General features: G+C 39.1%; 1 protein-coding gene across 16 annotated transcripts in view; it reads right to left on the bottom strand.

Moving 5' to 3' along the window:
- The window catches only part of Cnot1 (CCR4-NOT transcription complex subunit 1), an 88068-nt gene that overhangs the window by 61387 nt on the left and 7469 nt on the right, over positions 1-19212 (bottom strand). For 7 of the 16 annotated variants that reach the window (XM_087205709.1, XM_087205735.1, XM_087205719.1 and 4 more), the window contains exons 2-7: positions 9696-9971; positions 2811-2918; positions 2156-2254; positions 1447-1515; positions 803-857; positions 111-314 (exon numbers count right to left, since the gene is read on the bottom strand). In XM_087205709.1, the coding sequence (XP_087061835.1) occupies positions 111-314; positions 803-857; positions 1447-1515; positions 2156-2254; positions 2811-2918; positions 9696-9797 (637 nt within the window). In that variant the 5' untranslated portion in view covers positions 9798-9971. Of the gene's footprint in view, positions 1-110; positions 315-802; positions 858-1446; positions 1516-2155; positions 2255-2810; positions 2919-9695; positions 9972-10398; positions 10645-17492; positions 17555-19212 lie in introns of those variants that run through there. The other 9 variants (XM_087205737.1, XM_087205723.1, XM_087205749.1 and 6 more) reach the window with 4 other exon arrangements.

Here is a 19212-nt window from a genome sequence, read left to right as displayed (position 1 = left end):
TAAAGAATAAGAAAGTAAATCAGTCTTCGCTTATATTTTAAAATGCTTTCTAAAATGCATTTGTAATTATCCAAGGAAATCATGTACAATAGGCTACAAAGAATCCTTACCTCTGCGCAGCGTCTTAAGAAAAGCGTCTATCTGTTCCTGTCCAACTCCAAAGGCTCCCTTCTGCCCAAAGAGGAGATGGGAGAGGAGGAGGTGTAGGACCTCTATTGCTATATCTTGGAAGCCACCTTCTTGATTTCCACTGACGTCTGCGTCAATGTAAGAACGCAGAAGATCCGGAAGCTTCTGTTTAATAAACTGAGCAGCTAAAAGTCAGATAAACCAAAAACAAGTTATTTTTGTTTATAATCGGTAAAAAGTCACATACCATGGGCCAAGGATTTAGCTCAATGGTTCCGCCGCCTGCGGTGCAAGCGCAAGGACCCGAGTTCGATCCCTGGTACCAAAATAAATAAATAAATAAATAAATAAATTTAAATATGAACATAAAAAAAAGTCACATACCATCAAAACATAGATGATCATCCTTTTCAATCACCAACTTACTATTTCTCTAATGCTTTTGCGGCTCTATTTAGTGGGTATAAAGAGACTAACTGCTAGGGGCTGGCTAGGGGAAGGAGTTTTACAAGATGAAACGATTCCTGATAGCTATTACAACAAACGTGAATACGGACAATTGTATGTACTTTTAAGAACTATTATAAAGGTAAATTTTATGTTTTTATTTCACAAACAGACACTAGGAAATACAAATCTAGAATATATTACTCTTAAGGAAAAAGCAACTTACCAAAACCTCTGAGATCTGAACTGGAAGAATTCAAAAGGGCAAGACCAAAAATTACCTGAAACAAGAAGTCTTGTTAACCAGAGTCTAATGGTTTTTTTTTTTTAAATGAAAAGCTGTGTTTTGCAGAGCATGATGCCACATGTCTATAATCCTAGCACTCAGGAGGCTGAGGCAGGAAGATTGAGAGTTCAAGGCCAATCTGGGCTATAGAGCAAAACCGTCTCAAAAAACAAAAACACATAAAAACTTTTTTTCTCTTTCTCTCTAAAAATTTTCCCCAAGTCAGATATATACACATTCACAGAAACAATATGTGAAGTAACAAGTTGTAAAAAGCTGTGCTGGGATCAGGTATGGTAGCACATGCCTAGGACCTCAACACTTGAGAGGCTGAGGTAAGAGGATTCCAAGTTCAAGGCCAGTCTGGGGTACATAGCAAGTTCCTGGCCTAGACAACACAGAGACTCTGTCTAAAAAGAAAAAACACAGAAGGGCCGAGATTTAGCTCAGTGGTTCCACCACCTGCCTTGCAAGCGTCAAGGTCCTGAGTTCAATCCCCAGTAGCAAAAATAAAGAAAAAACACAGAAAACAAACATCCACTCCAATTTTAATTTTGCCTAAGTAGCTTTTTAAAATTACTTACCTCTTGTACTTTGCTTAACTTAAGAACTTTACTCAGCTGGGCAAATAAGTGGGGTGCAGGCTTTAAACTCTGAAATAAAGCAAATTTTATTTTAAAACAAGAGCTCAATTTTCAAAGTTTTCAAAATTACTCATTTACTCAATTATAGCACTACGTAAATGTAATGTAATTCTGTGGTACTGCTATAACCAATACGCCATGTGCTAAAACTATGGACTAACACATTTAAGTCTTCATGAGATATAGTTTTAGTAAGATTCCATTTATTATCAAATGAACTGCCTTGATTTTCTCAGAAAGCTACTCCAAAGAAGCCAGGTCTGGTGGCACATGACTGTAATCCCAGCACTCAGGAGGCTGAGGCAGGAAGATCACTGCAAGTTTGAGGCCAGCCTGGGATACACAATGAGTTCAAGGCCGGCCTGTACTATGAAGTGAGACCATTTCAAAAAAGCCAAAAAAAAAAGGGGGGGGGGCGGGATTTAGCTCTGTGGTGCTGGATGCCTGCCTCACAAGCACAAGGTCCTGAGTTGGATACCTGATACCAAAAAACAACTCCAAAGAAACTAAAAAAAATTTTAAATTAAGACATGACATTAAAACAAAACCAAAAACCAGAACAAACAAACTTCAAACACTAAAGGTTAGAGCCTTTTAAAAAACACTACTAAGAATCCTCAAGTTAGGATTAGTAAGAAAAAATACCAACCTTCTGATAGTGCAATGGATTATCAATGGCATAGGACAACGTTGAGATAAAATTTGGCTTTGTAATCAGCGACGCACACTCCTGAATCAGAAACTGAGTCTTCAAGAATAAAAATAAATTTTCATCAGTATTAACCATCATCTCACTTAAATAACAGCAGAAGTTCTCATACATTAAAGTACAATTTAATACTATATAATGTTTATTATCACAATCAGCTCTTTGAAAATATTAAACTACTTTAAGTCTATTAGCAACAAGTTTTAAACCAAAAATTCCACAAAATAGGAATTCATGACCAACATGTCAAACTGCTGCAGGACTGAGAATCAGGCCAGATATTCAATCTAGGACATGAAATATCCTCTCCATCTTATTAACTTTTCAAGCAGGATATCGCCATTCCTACTTACTTTAGGTAGGTGTGGCCCACACTGTCTAATCCTAAATTAGGTAATCGCAATGGTCTACAGCCAGGAAGGAAAGGGGAAGGAAAGAAAAAGGGAAAATGCCCCAATCCCTTTTAGAAATTCAGCTAACATTATTTTCTGGATGGTATTTTGTACATGTTGTTTGTTACATACATGTTGCTCAAAACTGCAATGCAGTGAACAAATAGAGCTGTATAGTCATAAACTCTGTAAGCCTCAAATACCTGATGGAAATCTTTGCCACTGCTTTTACCATCGCCACTGAAATCCACATGTGAGAATAGGCAGCGTAGTAAATGCCTGTCTGCCTCAGGACCGTGCCGATTCACAATCTAAAAAGAACAAAAATGGAAGGTTAAAGGTAGGGCTTAAAAACACACACACACACACACGCACGCACGCACGCACGCATGCACACAGAGGACCAGGGATATAGCTCAGCCTTGCCTAGCACACGTGAGGCCCCAGGAACAATTCTTAACTCTAGAAATAAATGAATAACAGAGGTTTAAAAAACAAATCAACTTCTAGGGCAAAATCCTAAATTACCTTAATTATTCACTTTGGAATAAAAGTTATAGGAATTATTGAGATAGAAGTATCTATCCACAATGATTATTTTTTAAATGTTCCTGTCACTGGAGGGAAAGAGAAAAACCATCAATTCCCCATATAACTCTGCATGTTGGTGAGAATCTATGAAAATATGAAGCAGCATCAGATGATATTTAGTAGAAATAAAGTATTTTTTCAGCAAGTTTTTTAAAAATTCATTAAGTTTATTGGTACATTTTAGGTATACAATATGATGACATTCATCATTGGGAATTTGTACCTTTACATTGTTTATCTTGGTTATTTTTTCCCCATTCCCCTGACCTCCCTTCAATCCCTCCACCCTTCCCTATTTACAAAGACTTTGTTTCCATTTTCAGCAAGTTTTAAGCAACAATCTCATGTGATTTGCACTTTCTACTAACACAACTCTAGTTCTTTACAGTCTGCATGGCACAGTGCTAACATTTGACTTCAGTGATGGAGATGTTACCCTTGAGCTTTATTAGTTTCTTGCTGTTCTTCAAACTTACAGTGTTTACACTTTCTATCTCCTCTACCTGAAAGTTTTAGATATCTACATATGGTTCGTTCTCATTTCCTTTAGGTTTCTGCTCTAAAGTCTCCTTATCACTCAACCTTCTGTGACTCCCTAAAACAGCAACATGACCTGCCACATTACTGCCCCTAACTCTGCTTTACTCTTACCCACAGCACTTACCATTACAGTAATTTGTTTGTAATCATAAATTGCACGGCAAAGCAAAGTGGTATGGTTGTGGCTTACTTCTAGCCTAGAAAAGAGCTTAGCAAACTACGTGCTAAATATTGTATTTCTTGAATGTCAAACTAAAATGTTTAACTATATACTATGGACAAGATGTATCACATTGACCTTCCTTGGTTCAATCTTCAAGTCTGTTAATATTTACCCTGATGGATGAGGAGGTACATACTTCAAACAGACTTCATGAGCATAAAAAAACCAATAATCTGTTATCAGAGGAATACACATATACAGTCCAATTTCCAAGCCTATGATCATCTTCCTACATCATGGTAACTATGCAATAGCTGCTAAGTTACTTAACCTATTTCAGCTTCTGTTTTCCCATTCAGAAAATGTAGGAGTTAAGAAAAACTATCCTCCAGGAACCTGAAGGCTAAAAGATATATATACAATCAATAACCTTTGCAACTCAAAGGTTACTGTGAACACATTCACTGGTTTTGTGTTATCATTCTTTGATTAAATTTTTAAAAGCGGGGATTAATGTGTCCTATCCCCTAGAATTTTGAACATGCTTCCTTAAAGAGCCTGTATCACCAAAACACATACCCTAGCAACTGGCGAGGCTGAGGCAAGAGGATTATAATCCACTTGGGCAATTTAATAAGATTCTGTATTCAAAGAAAAAAGAAAGGAAAGGGAGATAGCTCAGCACAAAAGCCCTGAGTTCAATTACCAGTATCACAATAAACAAAATATAAAAAAAATCTTAAAAGAGGTGTAAGAGGCACACACCTATAATCCAAGCTCTCAAGAAACTGAGGCTGGAGGATTATAATTTTAAGGCCTGCCAGGGCTACCCAGTGACTTCAAGGCCAGCCTGGAATACATAGCGAAACCCTGTCTCATTCAATGGCACAGCAAACATAAAGCCCTGGGTTCAATCCCTAGTATGGGACCCCCCCCAAAAAAACCCAAAACAAAAAAACTAGCCTAACAAATGACATCAAAGGTCCAAGATTCTATATAATTATCAAGCACCAATTTTTCAATTTAAATTGAAAATAACCTAGCACATTACAATGACAGTAATCAGAAGAGTATATCTAAATACATATTATATATACATGTATATATATACACACATCTCCATATTTTTTTTTTTGAGATACTGGAGAGTGAACTGAGAGAGTACTGAATTACAATCTCAGCCTTTTTTAACTTTTTTTTTTTTTTTAGCAAGGTCTTGCTATGTAGTTCAGGCTGGCCTTGAACGCACCATGTATCCATGGCTGGTCTCTAACTCTCTCAGTGATCTCTCTGCCTCAGCCTCCCAATGCTGGGATTATAGGCATGCGCTACCCTGCCTGGTTCATCAAAATATGCTTTCTTTCCCCCTCAGTACCTGGGGCAAAATATTATCTCTTAAAAAGCAGTCCAGATGTCACTGCATAGGGCCAGGGATGTAGCTCAGTAGTGCCATTGCTACCTGGCAAGCACAAGGTCCTGAGTTCAATGAGGGTGGAGGATTGTTAATAAAAGTTTTCCTTTTCTTGATGTATATACTTTTTGACAGACTTTGTATATATATGAGTGTGTATATATATGTACATATATATTTTTTGGGGGGACTGTCGCTATATGGTTTAGGCTGGCCTGGAACTCAAGTGATCCTCCTGTGTTAGCCTTCTAAGTGCTGGATTACAGGTGTGCACCACCATGCCCTGTTACTTTTTCTCTTTTATTTAAATAATTTGTTTCATAATGGCAACCACTATTTTTAAAGTAAAATATTGCAGGTATTAATGTTTTAAAATGTCATAAAATTCTTAACCGACAAGGCAAATTCTGACCTTGTCTCATGTATAAAATGTGAATACTAGGCTAGCTCATATGTTTGTATCTAACACATTTGCTGTACCTCATACATTCAATAAGAATTTTCCACTTGTCACTAGAAGAAAAAACAGAGAACAAGCCAGGCATGGTGGCATACGCATGTAATCTCAGCACTCTGGAGGCTGGGGCAGGAGGACTGCTGAGAGTTTGAGGCCAAGCTTGGCTACATACTGAGTTGAAGACCAGCCTGAACTACACAGCAAACCCTGACTCAAAAACAAAGCAAAACCCAAAGGGAACAAAATTCCTAGTCAGACCAAGCCACAACAAAGCATGGCACCAAAATATACCTGCCTCCCTAGTGCTATAGGCAGTACCAGTCTCAAAAACCAGTACCAATTATCCAAGGATTTGCAATAAGCCTTCTTTATCTCTCTCCAAAGGAAATCAAGAGCCCTATGCCATCTGCAAAGGTACTACTGAAGATCCAAATTTTACTTATCTAAAAAATTTGCTAATTAACTGAGCATAAGCTAATGATTATCATTAAACTTCTGATCACAGTGAAAAATTGTAAAAGAGCTAAATGTTCAATAGAAGATAGATGAAATACAATTATTGTTCATATAATTTTAAAAATTTTTAAATATTTGCATATTGTAAAACCTCAGCCATCAATTGAAAACAACCATTTTTACATTTTGTCTTTAAAACTATAATCATTCCTTCTTTCATGTTTATCCTCTTTCATTACACATAATCATTCCTTCTTTTATTCAAGTTTTATTTGAACATATAGTAGATCATAGGCTTAGGAGGTATAAAGACAGCCCCATACCTTAAGAACCTGAAAGCAGGATATAGCAATTATAATATAGTACTCAAGCAGCCAGATCATGCAGAGCCTTGCTGTGTTAATCCAGTACACTTGCCACCAGATTCTTTCCTTGAAACAAGTTCTAGCTGGCTCAACAGCTAGCTCCTCCAGGATCTGAGTCAGTTACAGAATCTTAAAAACACTTCGGGTGCCCTTCTGGGACAGCTCCCATCCAGTAACATGGATGTAGACTAGCTTAGGTGCCCTGTGGGACACATGTCATGTATGATCTAGAACTCATGACGGAGTTGGTCCAGGTTTTGTTAGGAATGCACCCTAGTTTTGCAAAACTGTCTTCCCTGCACCCCCTCCATCCCATATATGTTGAAATTTTTTTGTTTGTTTTTGGTACTGGGGAATCAAACTCAGGTCCTTGTGCTTGAGAAGCAGGTGGCGGAACCACTGAGCTAAATCCCCAGCCCTGTTGAAAAATTTTTAAAACCTTCAGTTCAAGCTATCTCTTACGTGCTTCTACAGAACATAAACTGCATTTTAGGGACAGCTTAAGAATCTGAGCTTTTAAAATTGAGTGTCGCAGAGATATATAAAATATTTTTAAGGCTGGGCATGGTGGCACACACCTATAAGCCCAGCTACTTGGGGAATCTGAAGCAAGAGCATTACAAGTTCAAGTTTAGCTGGGCGAGTTAGCAAGACCGTCTCAAAATATATAACAGGGTGGGCAATGTAGCTCAGCACAAGGATCTGGTTTAATCCTTACAACAAGAACAAAAACTGTAAGACATGCCAGAGGCTTAAATAACAGCTGTATGAAATTGTTAGGTCAGAGGCTAACCAGCACAGCTTTCAAAATTTATTCTAAGGAATCAATTCAAAAAGGTTCTGGGGCTACAGTTCAGTGGAAAAGCACTTGCCTAGCATGCATGAGGCCTTGGGTTTGATCCCTAGTGCCACAAAACCAAAGGAGAAAGAAAATGGGGGGGGGGGTGTGAATCTATAATGGGTGATATTGAATTTGGGTCTCAAAAGGAGTGAATTCTAGCAGTGCTGGAGCATGTCTGCAATGCCAGCTAAGCTACCTGGAAGCTGAGACAGTAGGACCACAAGTTCAAGGCCAGCCTAGGCTACACAGAGTGAGTCTGAGGTCAGCCTGGACTACATAGTGAGATATTATACAAAAAGAAAGGAAAGAAGAGAAGGAAGAAAATAAATTTAAGCCAGGCGTGGTGGCACATGCCTGTAATCCCAGCACTTGGGAGGCTGAGACAAGAGGATTGCTGCAGGTTCAAGGTCAGCCTGGGCTACATAGTTCAAGGCAGTCTAAATTATAAGGCAAGACTCTGTCTCAACAAACCAAAAAAAAAATTAATAAATAAAAGCTGGGAAGTTATTTGTTTTCTAAATATCAACTCTGGAAGTTAAGAAATTAACTGCTAGCTGGGTGTGGTGCCTCACACCTGTAACAGCACTCTGGGCAGAAGGATCACAAATTTGAGTCCAGCCAGGGCAACTGAGCAATTCAGGGAGACCCTGTCTCAAAATGTGAAAACAGGTTGAAGGTATAGCTCAATATAAAAGCTGTAGCTTCAATCCCTAGTAATGGAAAATTAAAATAAAAGCAAAACGATGGGCAACACTGAGTATTAGTGAGGATGAAGAAAAACTGAAACTCATGCACTATTTCTGGAAATGAAATAATGATGCCTTGCTTTGGAAAAGTCTCACTGGTCTTAAAAACTTTTAATATGGGCTGCAAGTTGGGGTATTATGGTAGAGCACCTGCCTAGCTGGTGTGAGGCCCCGAAAGGTTTTATTCCTCAGCACGGCAAGCAGACAAAAAAAAGTTAAAGCAGAATTACCATATGAGCAATTCCAATAGGCATACACACAAGAGAATTGAAACATCCCCCCAAAAACACGTTATAAATAAATGTTAAAAGAACTATTAATAGCCCAAAAGTGGAGATAAACTTAAATATCTACCAGCTGATGAACAGATAAATAAAATGGAGAATACATATACAATATTGTTCAGCCATAAAAATGAAATACTGTTGGGTGAAGTGGCACACACCTCTAATACCAGCACCTGGGAAGCTGAGGCAGGAGCACTGCCATGAGCTTGAGGCCAACCTAAGCTACACAGGGAAAGCTTATCTCAAAAAAGCAAAAAAAAAGTAGCACTGGCACATGCCTCAACATGGATGAACCTTAAAAACATATTATCAGCCAGGTTGGCGGCACATGTCTGTGATCCCAGCACTACTACTGGGAGGCTGACACAACTTAGTGAGTCCCTGTCTCAAAAAATAACAAAAGGGCTGAAGATGTATGTAGTTCAGTGAGAAGGCCCTGGGTTCAGTTCCCAGGGCCAAAAAAAACCCTACACATGATATAATTCCATTTATATGAAATACCCAGAATAGGTAAATCCAATGAAGCAGAAAATAGATGAGTGGTCATCAGCAACTGGAGAAATGGGAGGGAGGCCCCTAACATATCCAAGCATTTCTTTTGGGGGTGATGAAAACATTCTGGCTCTAGATAGTGGGGATAATCGCACAACTCTAACTACTTAACTATACATTTATTAAAAGAGCAGGGTTTTGTTTTTTTTTTGAGACAAGGTCTCACTATGTAGTTCAGGCTGGCCTTGAACTCACAGTAATCCTTCTGGCCTCAGCCTCCTGAGTGCTGGGATTACAGGCAGGCGCCACCATGCCCAGCTTAAAAGGGTGAATTTCATGGCTGATGAAATATGAAACTTTTCTTAAAGTCAAAGAAAAAACTAGAGCGAAACAAGTTAGATCATCAAATCATATTTTTCTCCCCCCCTCCCACTGGGGTCTTGCTATAGTCCTCTGAACTCACTTTGTAGCCCAGGCTGGCCTCAAATTCTAAATCCTCCTACCTCAGCCTCCCAACCATTCCTCCACCACTTCTAGGTCTATTTTTAATATAGAAGAATATGCTATGAAAATCCTAAAAGACTGGGATAAGATCTCTTTTATATATATTATACTGAAAATAAATTCCCTGAAGAGGCAAAAGTTAGTTCATGCAACATACCCACATAAATCTCCAGCTTGCTTTTCACTGAATACTCAACTCATTCCTTCAACAGTGTTTATGATCTAGATTACTTACATGCTGTATTTCCTGCTGGCTGGCTCGGTAGTTTTTCTTGGTTAAATTGTCCACCAGGTAGCTGATTTGAGACAAGGCCAGCGAGAGCGAGTCAAGATTCATTGCTGGTTGGGGCGGAAGCAGGCGGCCGAGCCCGGCGCAAAATCACCATTATTCCCCTTTAGTCACCTCAGAGGCAGGTTAATGCTTTCTCTGTAATTAGGCTATATCTGGTGTCTGTATAATGTAGTCAGTTCTTCTTTACCAGGGATCTTACACTGTACTGAAACATGGCACCTATTAAAAAAATAAAATCCACAATTCTTAATTAGAGGAAGAGTTAAATAATTTTCATCTTTTATTTTCATATTTTAAATGTTACTAAGAATTTTAAAAAATAATTAAATGTCTCAACCACTGCTAAATGATGCCAAATTTCAAAATTAGATAAAGCAAATATAAAAAGGAAATATTCCCCAAAAGTTTCACTTTAACAAGACAGCCTGTAATTGGTATTTCTATTTTTATGAATTTCAAAATATAATTTTTGCGGGCCAGGAATTTAGCTCAGTGGTTCCACTGCCTGCCTCGCAAATGCAAGGACATGAGTTTGATTCCCTGGTACCAAAAACAAAAACAAAAACATACATATTAAAATTTTTGCTATATTCTTCGAAAGTAGCAGAAACAATTAAAATGAGGGTCTGAAGAAAGGAATACTCACTTTACACTTAAGGCCCTCTTTCCATAACCTATGTACAAGACTCCATTTATTTATTTATTCATTCACTTTACTCCTTGTGTTATTGCTTCACATCTGATACTTTGAAATTAAAGTTGTACTTTGGGAAGTATATTTTAGTTATTTGAATGGTTATTGTGATGATAAATAAGGACTCCAGACAGGGATTTATCTCAGCAGTGCCATGTCTGCCTCACAAGCGTAAAGTCCTGAGTTCAATTCCTGGTACTGGGAAAAAATAAATAAACAAATAAATAAAAAGATAAATAAGGACTCCAGAAGTCAAATTCCTTCCTACATTGTTGAACTGATCACTAGAATAATTCTGAAAGAAAGGCCCAAAGAAGCAGTAAGCTAAAATGATAGAATGCTTATCAGTTTAACTCTAAACACTCGCTGAGTCAGATGTATTTCAGTATTTGAAAAAAGATAAACATACGAAAAACTCCCATTTTGTCTTAAGAATACACAAGTACCAGTAAAACACAAAAATCTTTGAATGGAAGGAACTGAACTCCTTGTGCATGAATCTACAACTTTATGTTCAGAAATCTGCTTACTGTAAGTCCATTACAATCAGAACTCGCCATGTATGACATAGTAAATCAAGTCCTTTAATAAGGGTATTTAATCCTTTACCAGTTTAACAATATAGGAGAGGCCACTGCTTCTCAGCCTTTTAGCTAAGATCAAGTATAGTAACAATACAGAAAACGACACTGATGTATAAAGCAAAAATTCTACAAATACTATCCCTCCACAATCACCTAAAAGAAACCAAAAAACAGAGTAGAAAGAGTAATTTTTGTTCACTGTATAGCAATAACATGAGAAATTAAACTGTGCCAATATCCATTACTTTTAACAAGCTGCCTTCTATAAATTCTTAGAGGAAGTACTCTCTTCATTTTATAGTAATAGCATACTTTTAAGTACCTTTTTTTTTTTTGGTACCAGGGATCAAACTCGGGAACTTGCACTTTCCAGGCAGGCGGTGGAACCACTGAGCTAAATCCCTGCCCCTTGAGTATCTTACTAATAAAAATCTAAGTTGGAGAATACCACAGGATGAGGAGGGTATGGGCAAACAGGACATACTAGATCTAACAGTAGTATAAACTGGTACAAACTTTTCTGAAACTCATACTGGCAATAATGTAGTGTGTCACACCACCCTTGAACCTGTTAATTCCACTGTTAAGACAGTATTCCCCAGACACTGTCCCAAGAACTCAAATGGAAATTGAGATTTTTCACTGATGTATTATTTTTCTTTTCCCCACTCATGGTGCTGGAGTTCAAAAAACCAGAACCTCGGGGCGGGGGATTTTGCTCAGTGGTTTCCCCGGCTGCTGTGCAAGTGCAAGGACCAGAGCTCGATCCCTGGTACCAAAAAAAACCCCAAACAAACCAGAGCCTCAAGCTGAGGATGTGGCTCAGTGGTAGAGCACTTACCTAGAACAGATGTTGGTTCAAGCTCCAAAAATGAGGAAAAAGCAAAAATATAAAAAGCCTCAAGAATGCTAGACAAATGCTTTACCTCTGAGCTATAATTCCAGTCCCTGCTGCATTCTTTACCACAGCAAAAACAAAAACTTAGGGGAAAAAAACAAAAAGTAACTATTTAAATAAATGATAGTATAGCCAAACAAGACACTTTCTAAAAAGAATTAAGTTGCCAGGCCTGCTGGCACAAGTCTATAATCCCAGCACTCAAGAGACTAAGGCAGGAATATCCTGAGTTCCAGCTCAGGTGGGACTACATAGAAAGTTCAAGGACAGGTGCATACCTGCATAGCAAGAACCTGAGTCAGAAACAAAATAAAACAAAACAAAAGAAGTAGAACTGCAGGAAAGATGCCCATTAAGCAATTTTTTTAAAAGACATAAAATCTTAGCATGAATAGGTGGGGAAGCACTTCATTTTCACCTACCTTAGCTTGTAAATTTGTTTTAAATTACTATACATATTGTTTTCCACCATTAACATGAGGAGGGGCAGTACTGGGAATCAAACCTAAAGGTGCCTCTACCATGGAGCTATATCCCCAGTCCTTTATTTTTTATTCTGAGAGGGTCTCACTAAATTGCTCAGGCTGGCCTCTAACTTGTGATCCTCCTGCCTTGGCTTCCTCAGTAACCGGGATTTTATAGATGTGGCACCATTCTCGGCCACCTTCTTATAAAAAGTTTACTTCAAAGGTAGGGGAAAATTCCCAGAGTAGGGTCTTGGAGCATGGCAGTGCACACCTATAATCCCGGCACTCTAGGAGGCTGAAGGAGGATTGAAATTTTGAGCCAAGCCTGGGCACCTTAGTGAGATAGTGAGACCCTGTCTCAAAAAAAAAAAAAAACCAAGGTGGGCCAGGGATCTAGCTCAGCAGCAGCATGCCTGCCTGTCAAGCAGTTTGATTCCCAGTACCAAGAACAAAACAAAAAAGACCCAAGCCCCTGAGTTCAATCCCAACAACTCTGATACCACATACAAAACCTGAAGTACATAGCCAGAACCTTTTTCAATTCCCCCCTCCAAAGAACGCCTTTATTTATATCCAAAAAAATGTCCATTTTTAGTGTCAAGGAAAAAAAGCACAGTATTTTGGATTCTGCAAGTTCCGTTCAGTCAAAATGACATTCAAAACATATTTTATATGAATATTATTTTATAGAATATTATAAACCTGGGGCTGGGAATGTAGCTCTGTAGTACAACATGTGCATAATATGCAAAAAGCCCAGGGTTAATCCCTAGGACTGCAAAAAAAAAAAAAGCACCCAAACACACACACACACACACACACACACACCCTCTCCTTCCACAGAGAAAGAACAACAGAATAGCTTTACCACGAATGGCATATTTTGAGGAGCCTATTCTACTTTATGTATAATCTAGCATAATTTAAGCAAATTAGTGTGGAATGAATGACACTCCAAGAAACTCAACTCCTCAATATGACAGACATTTTAATACTTCAAAAATACTATCTTCTCATAAGAAAACCCCATGATGCCTGGGGATTTAGCTCAGTGGTTTCGCCACCTGCTGCGCAAGCTCAAGGACCCGAGTTGATCCCCGGTACCAAAAAAAAAAAGAAAACCCCATGAAAGCCAGGCATGGTATCACATGCCTGTAATCCTAGCACTCGGGAGGCTGAGGCAGGATTGCCATGAGCTCAAGGCCAGCCTGAACTATATAGTGAGACCCTGTCTCAACCCCCTCCCCCTCAAAAGAAAAGCCCGATGACATTAATATCTAAAGACTGCTAGCAGGATGTGGTGGCACACCCCTGTATCCCCAGCACTTTGGGAGGCTGAGACAAGAGGATCAAGTTCAAACCCAGCCTGAGCAATAAAATATAAAAAGGGCTGGGGCTACAGCTGGGCATGGTAGCACACACTTGTAATCCTAGCACTTGAGAGGCTGAGGTAGGTGGATCACTGTGAGTTCAAGGCCGCGCTGAACTACATAGTGAAACCCTGTCTCAAAAAACCTCCAAAGGAAAAAACAAACAAACCAACCAACCAACCCCAAAGGAAGGTTTTGTACATAGGAAGGGAAAGAGGCGGGGCAGTGGGGGGCAGTAAAATAAAATAAAATTCATTAAAAATAAACAACTCATAAAGGGTTAAGGGTTAAGGATGCAGCCCAGTGGAAAGCCCTGGGTTCAATTCCCATACCACCACAATAGAATAAATAAATGCCATCATCTGCCACTTGTATTACTCTGCTAGCCTTTTATTTTGGGGAAAGGGTGCACTACCGAGGATTGAACCCAGGTCCTTTGCACTGAACTCCACCTCTACCCTTCATTTTTGTTTTGTGACAGGGTCTTGCTAAGTCCCAAAGTTGTTTAGTGTGGCTTCAACTGGGATCCTTCTGCCTCAGCCTCAAGAATGCTGGGATTACAGGAATGCACCACCACAACACCTAGTCTCTCTGGTTCAATTCTTGCTCTCTGTAGTTCATTTCAACACAACAGGAAGAAAAAATACTTCTCAAATACAGAAAGCTCAAGACACATCACCCTGGGTTCAAAATCCTCCACTGACTCAGAGTGGAAGCCTGAGCCCCCTTATAATGACTTGAAAGGGTTTCACAGGATCTAACCACTGGTACTTTTCTGGCTTCCTCTCAGTTTTCTCTAATCACAATAGCCTCCTGTTTCTCACAAACACGTCCACCTTAAGGCCTCTGCAGTCTAGAATGCTCTTCTAGATACCAATGGACCACTCCAGGAGGACTCAATGCCTCCCCTAGGAAGATCACTCTGAATAGCCTATGCAAAACTGTAACGCCACTAACTCCCATTCTCTCCACATTTCATCACCTAAGGTAATGTGTAACATACTTTTATCTGTCTTATCATATTAGGATGTAAATTCTGTGAAACCATTGATGTAACTGCTTATTGTTCACCAATTTACGTAAGTACTAAAGGATCCATACTAAGTGCTCACTAAATATTTTCAAGTACAAAGTGTAAATGAAAACTTAAAAAGTTTTCTAACCTGAGGCTGGTGAGCACAGGTCAGTGGTAGAAAACTCACTTTGTGCCAAGTGCTCAAGCCTATAATCCCAACTACAATACCAAGGAGGCAGAAGGCTAGCAAGCTCAAGGCCAGCCTGGGCAAAATCTAGCAAGATCCTGTCTCAAAATAAGAAAGGGTTATGGATGTAGTACAGTACTTCCTGGGTTTAATCTCTGGTACTACAAATTTTTCAAACTAGAGGGAGTCAGGTGTGATGGCACATGCCTATAATCCCAGCACTCTCAGAAACTGAGTCAGAAGGATCCCAAATTCAAGGCTAGCCTGGGCAATTTGGCAAGTCCCTGTCTCAAAATTTAAAAATTTTAGGGCCAGCGATGTAGCTCAGCAACACTGCGCCTGCCTGGCAACCACAAGGTTCTGAGTTCAATCCCTAGTACAAAAAAAAAAAAATCAAAATTAAAAAATTTTTAAAAGGGCTAGGGATATAACTCAGTGCCAAGGCCCTCAGTCCTCAGTTAAATCCCCAGAACCAAAACTCATTTTTTTCACTCTACAAAAAAGCATGCACCAGGCATGGTGGCACATGCCTGTAACCCAGCACTTGGGAGGCTGAGGCAGGTGGATTGCCATGAGTGTAGTAAGGCCAGCCTGGGCTACATACTGAGTTCAGGGCCAGCCTAAACTACAATTCAAGACCCTGTCTCCAAAAAAAAAAAAAAGCATGCAAACTCACTGAAAATTTCCTAGTCAGAAACAACAACCACATAAGTGATAACAAGATGATTTTTAACTTATCAGCCTCAAAAATATACACTATCAAGTCCCCTCCAATTAATCTTGAACCTCATAATGTATATATGGTTGGTTTGCAGTATCTATTTCTAGGCTATGTTTATTCTAAATACTATAATGCAAAATTCTAAAGTTACTTTCCCACAAGCTTTCCACTAAAATGTTTATATATTAAACTATTTTAAGACCACTAGTCGGGCATGGTGGCATACACTTGTAATCCCAGCATTTGGGAGCTTGAGGGAGGAGGATTGCCACATGTTCGAAGCTGGCCTGGGCTACATAGTGAGGTCAAGACGAGCCTGGACTACACAGACCCTGTCTCAAAAAAAAAAAAAAAGGTCACTGAGATCCCAAGATATTCATTAACTGAAATTTGTGGCACAGGACCACTCTATTTGCACATGCGACGTCAATTTCTGATCTGCACCTATCTATAACCCAATAGGAGCTTAGATTTTTTTAGTACTGAACTTGATACAAAGGCCAAAGCTTTTAAAGAACACTCCAAAAATGGCTAGAGGCCTCCTTTCTTCATTAAAAACATACTTGTATATCCTTCTAAAACCCCAGAGTATTTGCTGTGATCATGGCTCTGGAATTGTAACAGTGGAAACAAGTATATCTGTAAAGAAACAAAGAAGTTAACAGCCATAGCCCTGCAACAAAAATGCTAAATCTTTCCAAGAAACTAAGTCTGCTGTACTTTTCCTCCAGCACTTCTCAATTTAACATTATATAGTGCAAGTGAAAGTCAGGGACACTAGACAGCAATATACTACAAATGAACTGTTACCTGAAGAGTGAGATTTTTAAAATACGTAAATTAAAGACATGACTTTTTATAGGGGGCTGAGGATATACCTATGTTTAAAGAGTGCTTGCCCAGGATCTCATCCTCGGATTGAACCTAGGGGTGTTCTACCACTGAACTACATCATCAACCTGGTTTTGTTTTATTTATATTTATGAATGAATGAATGAATGAATGGAGACAGGATCTTGGTATAGGTCTTGCTGTGTACTTTAGGCTGGTCTTGAATGCACTGTGTAGCCCAGGCTAGCTTCAAATTCCAGTCATCATCTTGCCTCAGTGTCTTGAGTGCTGGAATTATTTTTTTTCTTTTTGTAGCCCAGGATGACCTCAAATTCTTGAACTCTTCCTGCCTCAGTTTCCCAAATTTGGATTATAGACATGTGTCACATCCCCAATAGGATTTCTTTTTAATGGAATTTCAGGTGAAAACCCCACTGTAACCACTTGTCTTAGTTACTTTCTTGTTGCTGGGATATAATACCTGACACCCACAAGTTAAAGGAGGAAAGGTTTATATTGGCTCAGTTTGTAGAGGTTTCAGTCCATAACTGGTTGGCTCTAAGGCAGGGCAGCATGGCAGTGAAGAAACACTCCATGGCATGGCAAGTAGAAAACAGCAAACAGTGACCCTTCCTTTCTGCTACAAGCCTATTGGTTGGTGCCACCCATACCCAGGATGGGCCTTCCCATTATCCATACCCAAAACCATTCTAAACCAATCAGTGAACTAATCTAGTTATCACATGCCAATAATTCACTACCACATACCCTGGTTAAAAAGTGAATTTCACTGCATGTTTTGTTCATTCTGCAGTATATAACAGATGCTTATGGCAAAACCACACTAAGTGGCTGTTTTACATGTTGGGGGAAACTTTTGTGATATGAATATAAATAATCTTTACACCACTGGATTTTTCAGTTAGTCCTAATATTAGGAAAAATACTGTCAAATACATACATACATACATACCAAACTGGGCTGGTGATGTAGTTCAGTGGTCCAGCGCCGGCCCCTGGGTTCACTCCACAGAACTACAAAAAGCATGGGGGATTTGGAGTGTGGCTCAGTAATAGAACATGTGCTCAGCATACATGAGGGCCTGGCTTCAATCCCCAGCAGCAAAGAAAAAAATAAAAATCAAGCTTCAACTAGATCAGTTTTCCCAAGTGGACAGGACTTTTAATTAGCAGGAGGTTGAACAAAGATAAGAATCTTCTATACTCTCAAAGTAGTTCTTAGGCTGTACCAGAGGGCAGCCCAAACAAACCATGTGAGCTCTGCTAACAACAATTCGGGTGAAAACCAGGAGGCATCCATCCACTAGAACAAGCACTGTCACCTCCACAGGTGCTGTGCACTAGAAGCTGGCTGAGAAGCAGCCATCTGCAGAGGAGCTGCTATACAAAATGTACCAATCACCACAGGCCATGGAGCATGACCAGATAGACCAAGATGTGGTTGCCCAGAATTATCACAATATGTTTAGGTTGGGTGGTGAGATCCTAACAGAATAAACTAAGAACTATCTTCTTCATTTTAGGGGCATCCAAGAGAGCTGCGATGTACAACAATGCTGCAATCCCTACAAATTCAGCAAATTCAAATGTTTCATTAGTATTTTAAGAGTTGGGCTGAAAAGACAATGACGTTTTAAAAAGTAAATACTACATTCTGTCAACAGAAACTAGCCAGGGCGAGGCATGGTGTCACAAGCCTATAATAGCACTCAGGAAGGCTGAAACCTCTAAATCCCAAATTCGAGCCCAGCCTGGGCGATTTAGCAATGTACTGAGAGCCTGTCTCAAAACAAAACAAAACAAAAAAAACCCAGGCCTGGAGCCTCAGAGTAAAGGCTCTGGGTTCAATCTCCAATATTTCAAGAGAAAAAAGTAAGAGACTGTTTCATATGTATATAAACGACTTCACTTTAAACAAACTATTTTACTCAGTGTAACAGAACTTTAGCAACAGTTAACAGCCTTGCATGAATATGTTAAGTATTTTGTAAAAATCCAATACAATCCAGGGGTGGAGGCACACACTTGTAATCCCAGCACTCAAGAGGCTTGAGGCAGGAGTTTGAGACCAGCCTCGGCTACATGGCATAGTGAATTCAAGGTCAGCCTGAACTGTATAGAGAGATCCTGTCTCAAAAAACAAAACACAAACAAAAGAATTAACCCAACCCATATATCAGTTTAATTCAAATATTAAGTATCAGCAAATTATTTTTAAAAACTGAGAAAATGAAGCCAGAAAAGAATTAATCACAACAAAATAAATAAGGAACTAAATTCCAAATCTAGAATCAACTAAGTATTCAGAAGCATCTTCCCAGCAGCATGTACAAAATTAAAGTTATGAAAAGACCCCCCAAATTTAAAGATCTAATCAAAAATGGGCATCTGAAATGAAAAAGACACTTCTCAGATGAAGTAGAAACAAATAAATATATGAAAAAATGTTCAACATCACTGGTCATTGGAGAGATGCAAATTAAAACAACTCTGAGATTCCATCTCACTCCAGAAAGAATGGCCGTTATCAAGAAATCAACCAGGGGGTAAGATAAAATAAAATAAAAATAAATATTTTAAAAAGTATTTGTTGAAAATTGAAAAAAAATCAACCAATAACAAACACTCACAGGGCTGGAGGGGGGCGGCTTCTATATTATTGGTGGGAATGT

The sequence above is a fragment of the Heterocephalus glaber genome, unplaced genomic scaffold (assembly GCF_053883595.1).
Source record: "Heterocephalus glaber isolate CG9 unplaced genomic scaffold, H.glaber_assembly_v1.0 deba00000071, whole genome shotgun sequence".
NCBI classification, from domain to species: domain Eukaryota; kingdom Metazoa; phylum Chordata; class Mammalia; order Rodentia; family Bathyergidae; genus Heterocephalus; species Heterocephalus glaber.
The sequence above is the reverse complement of the archived record's forward strand: the minus strand, read 5'-3'. Positions and strand labels throughout refer to the sequence as shown.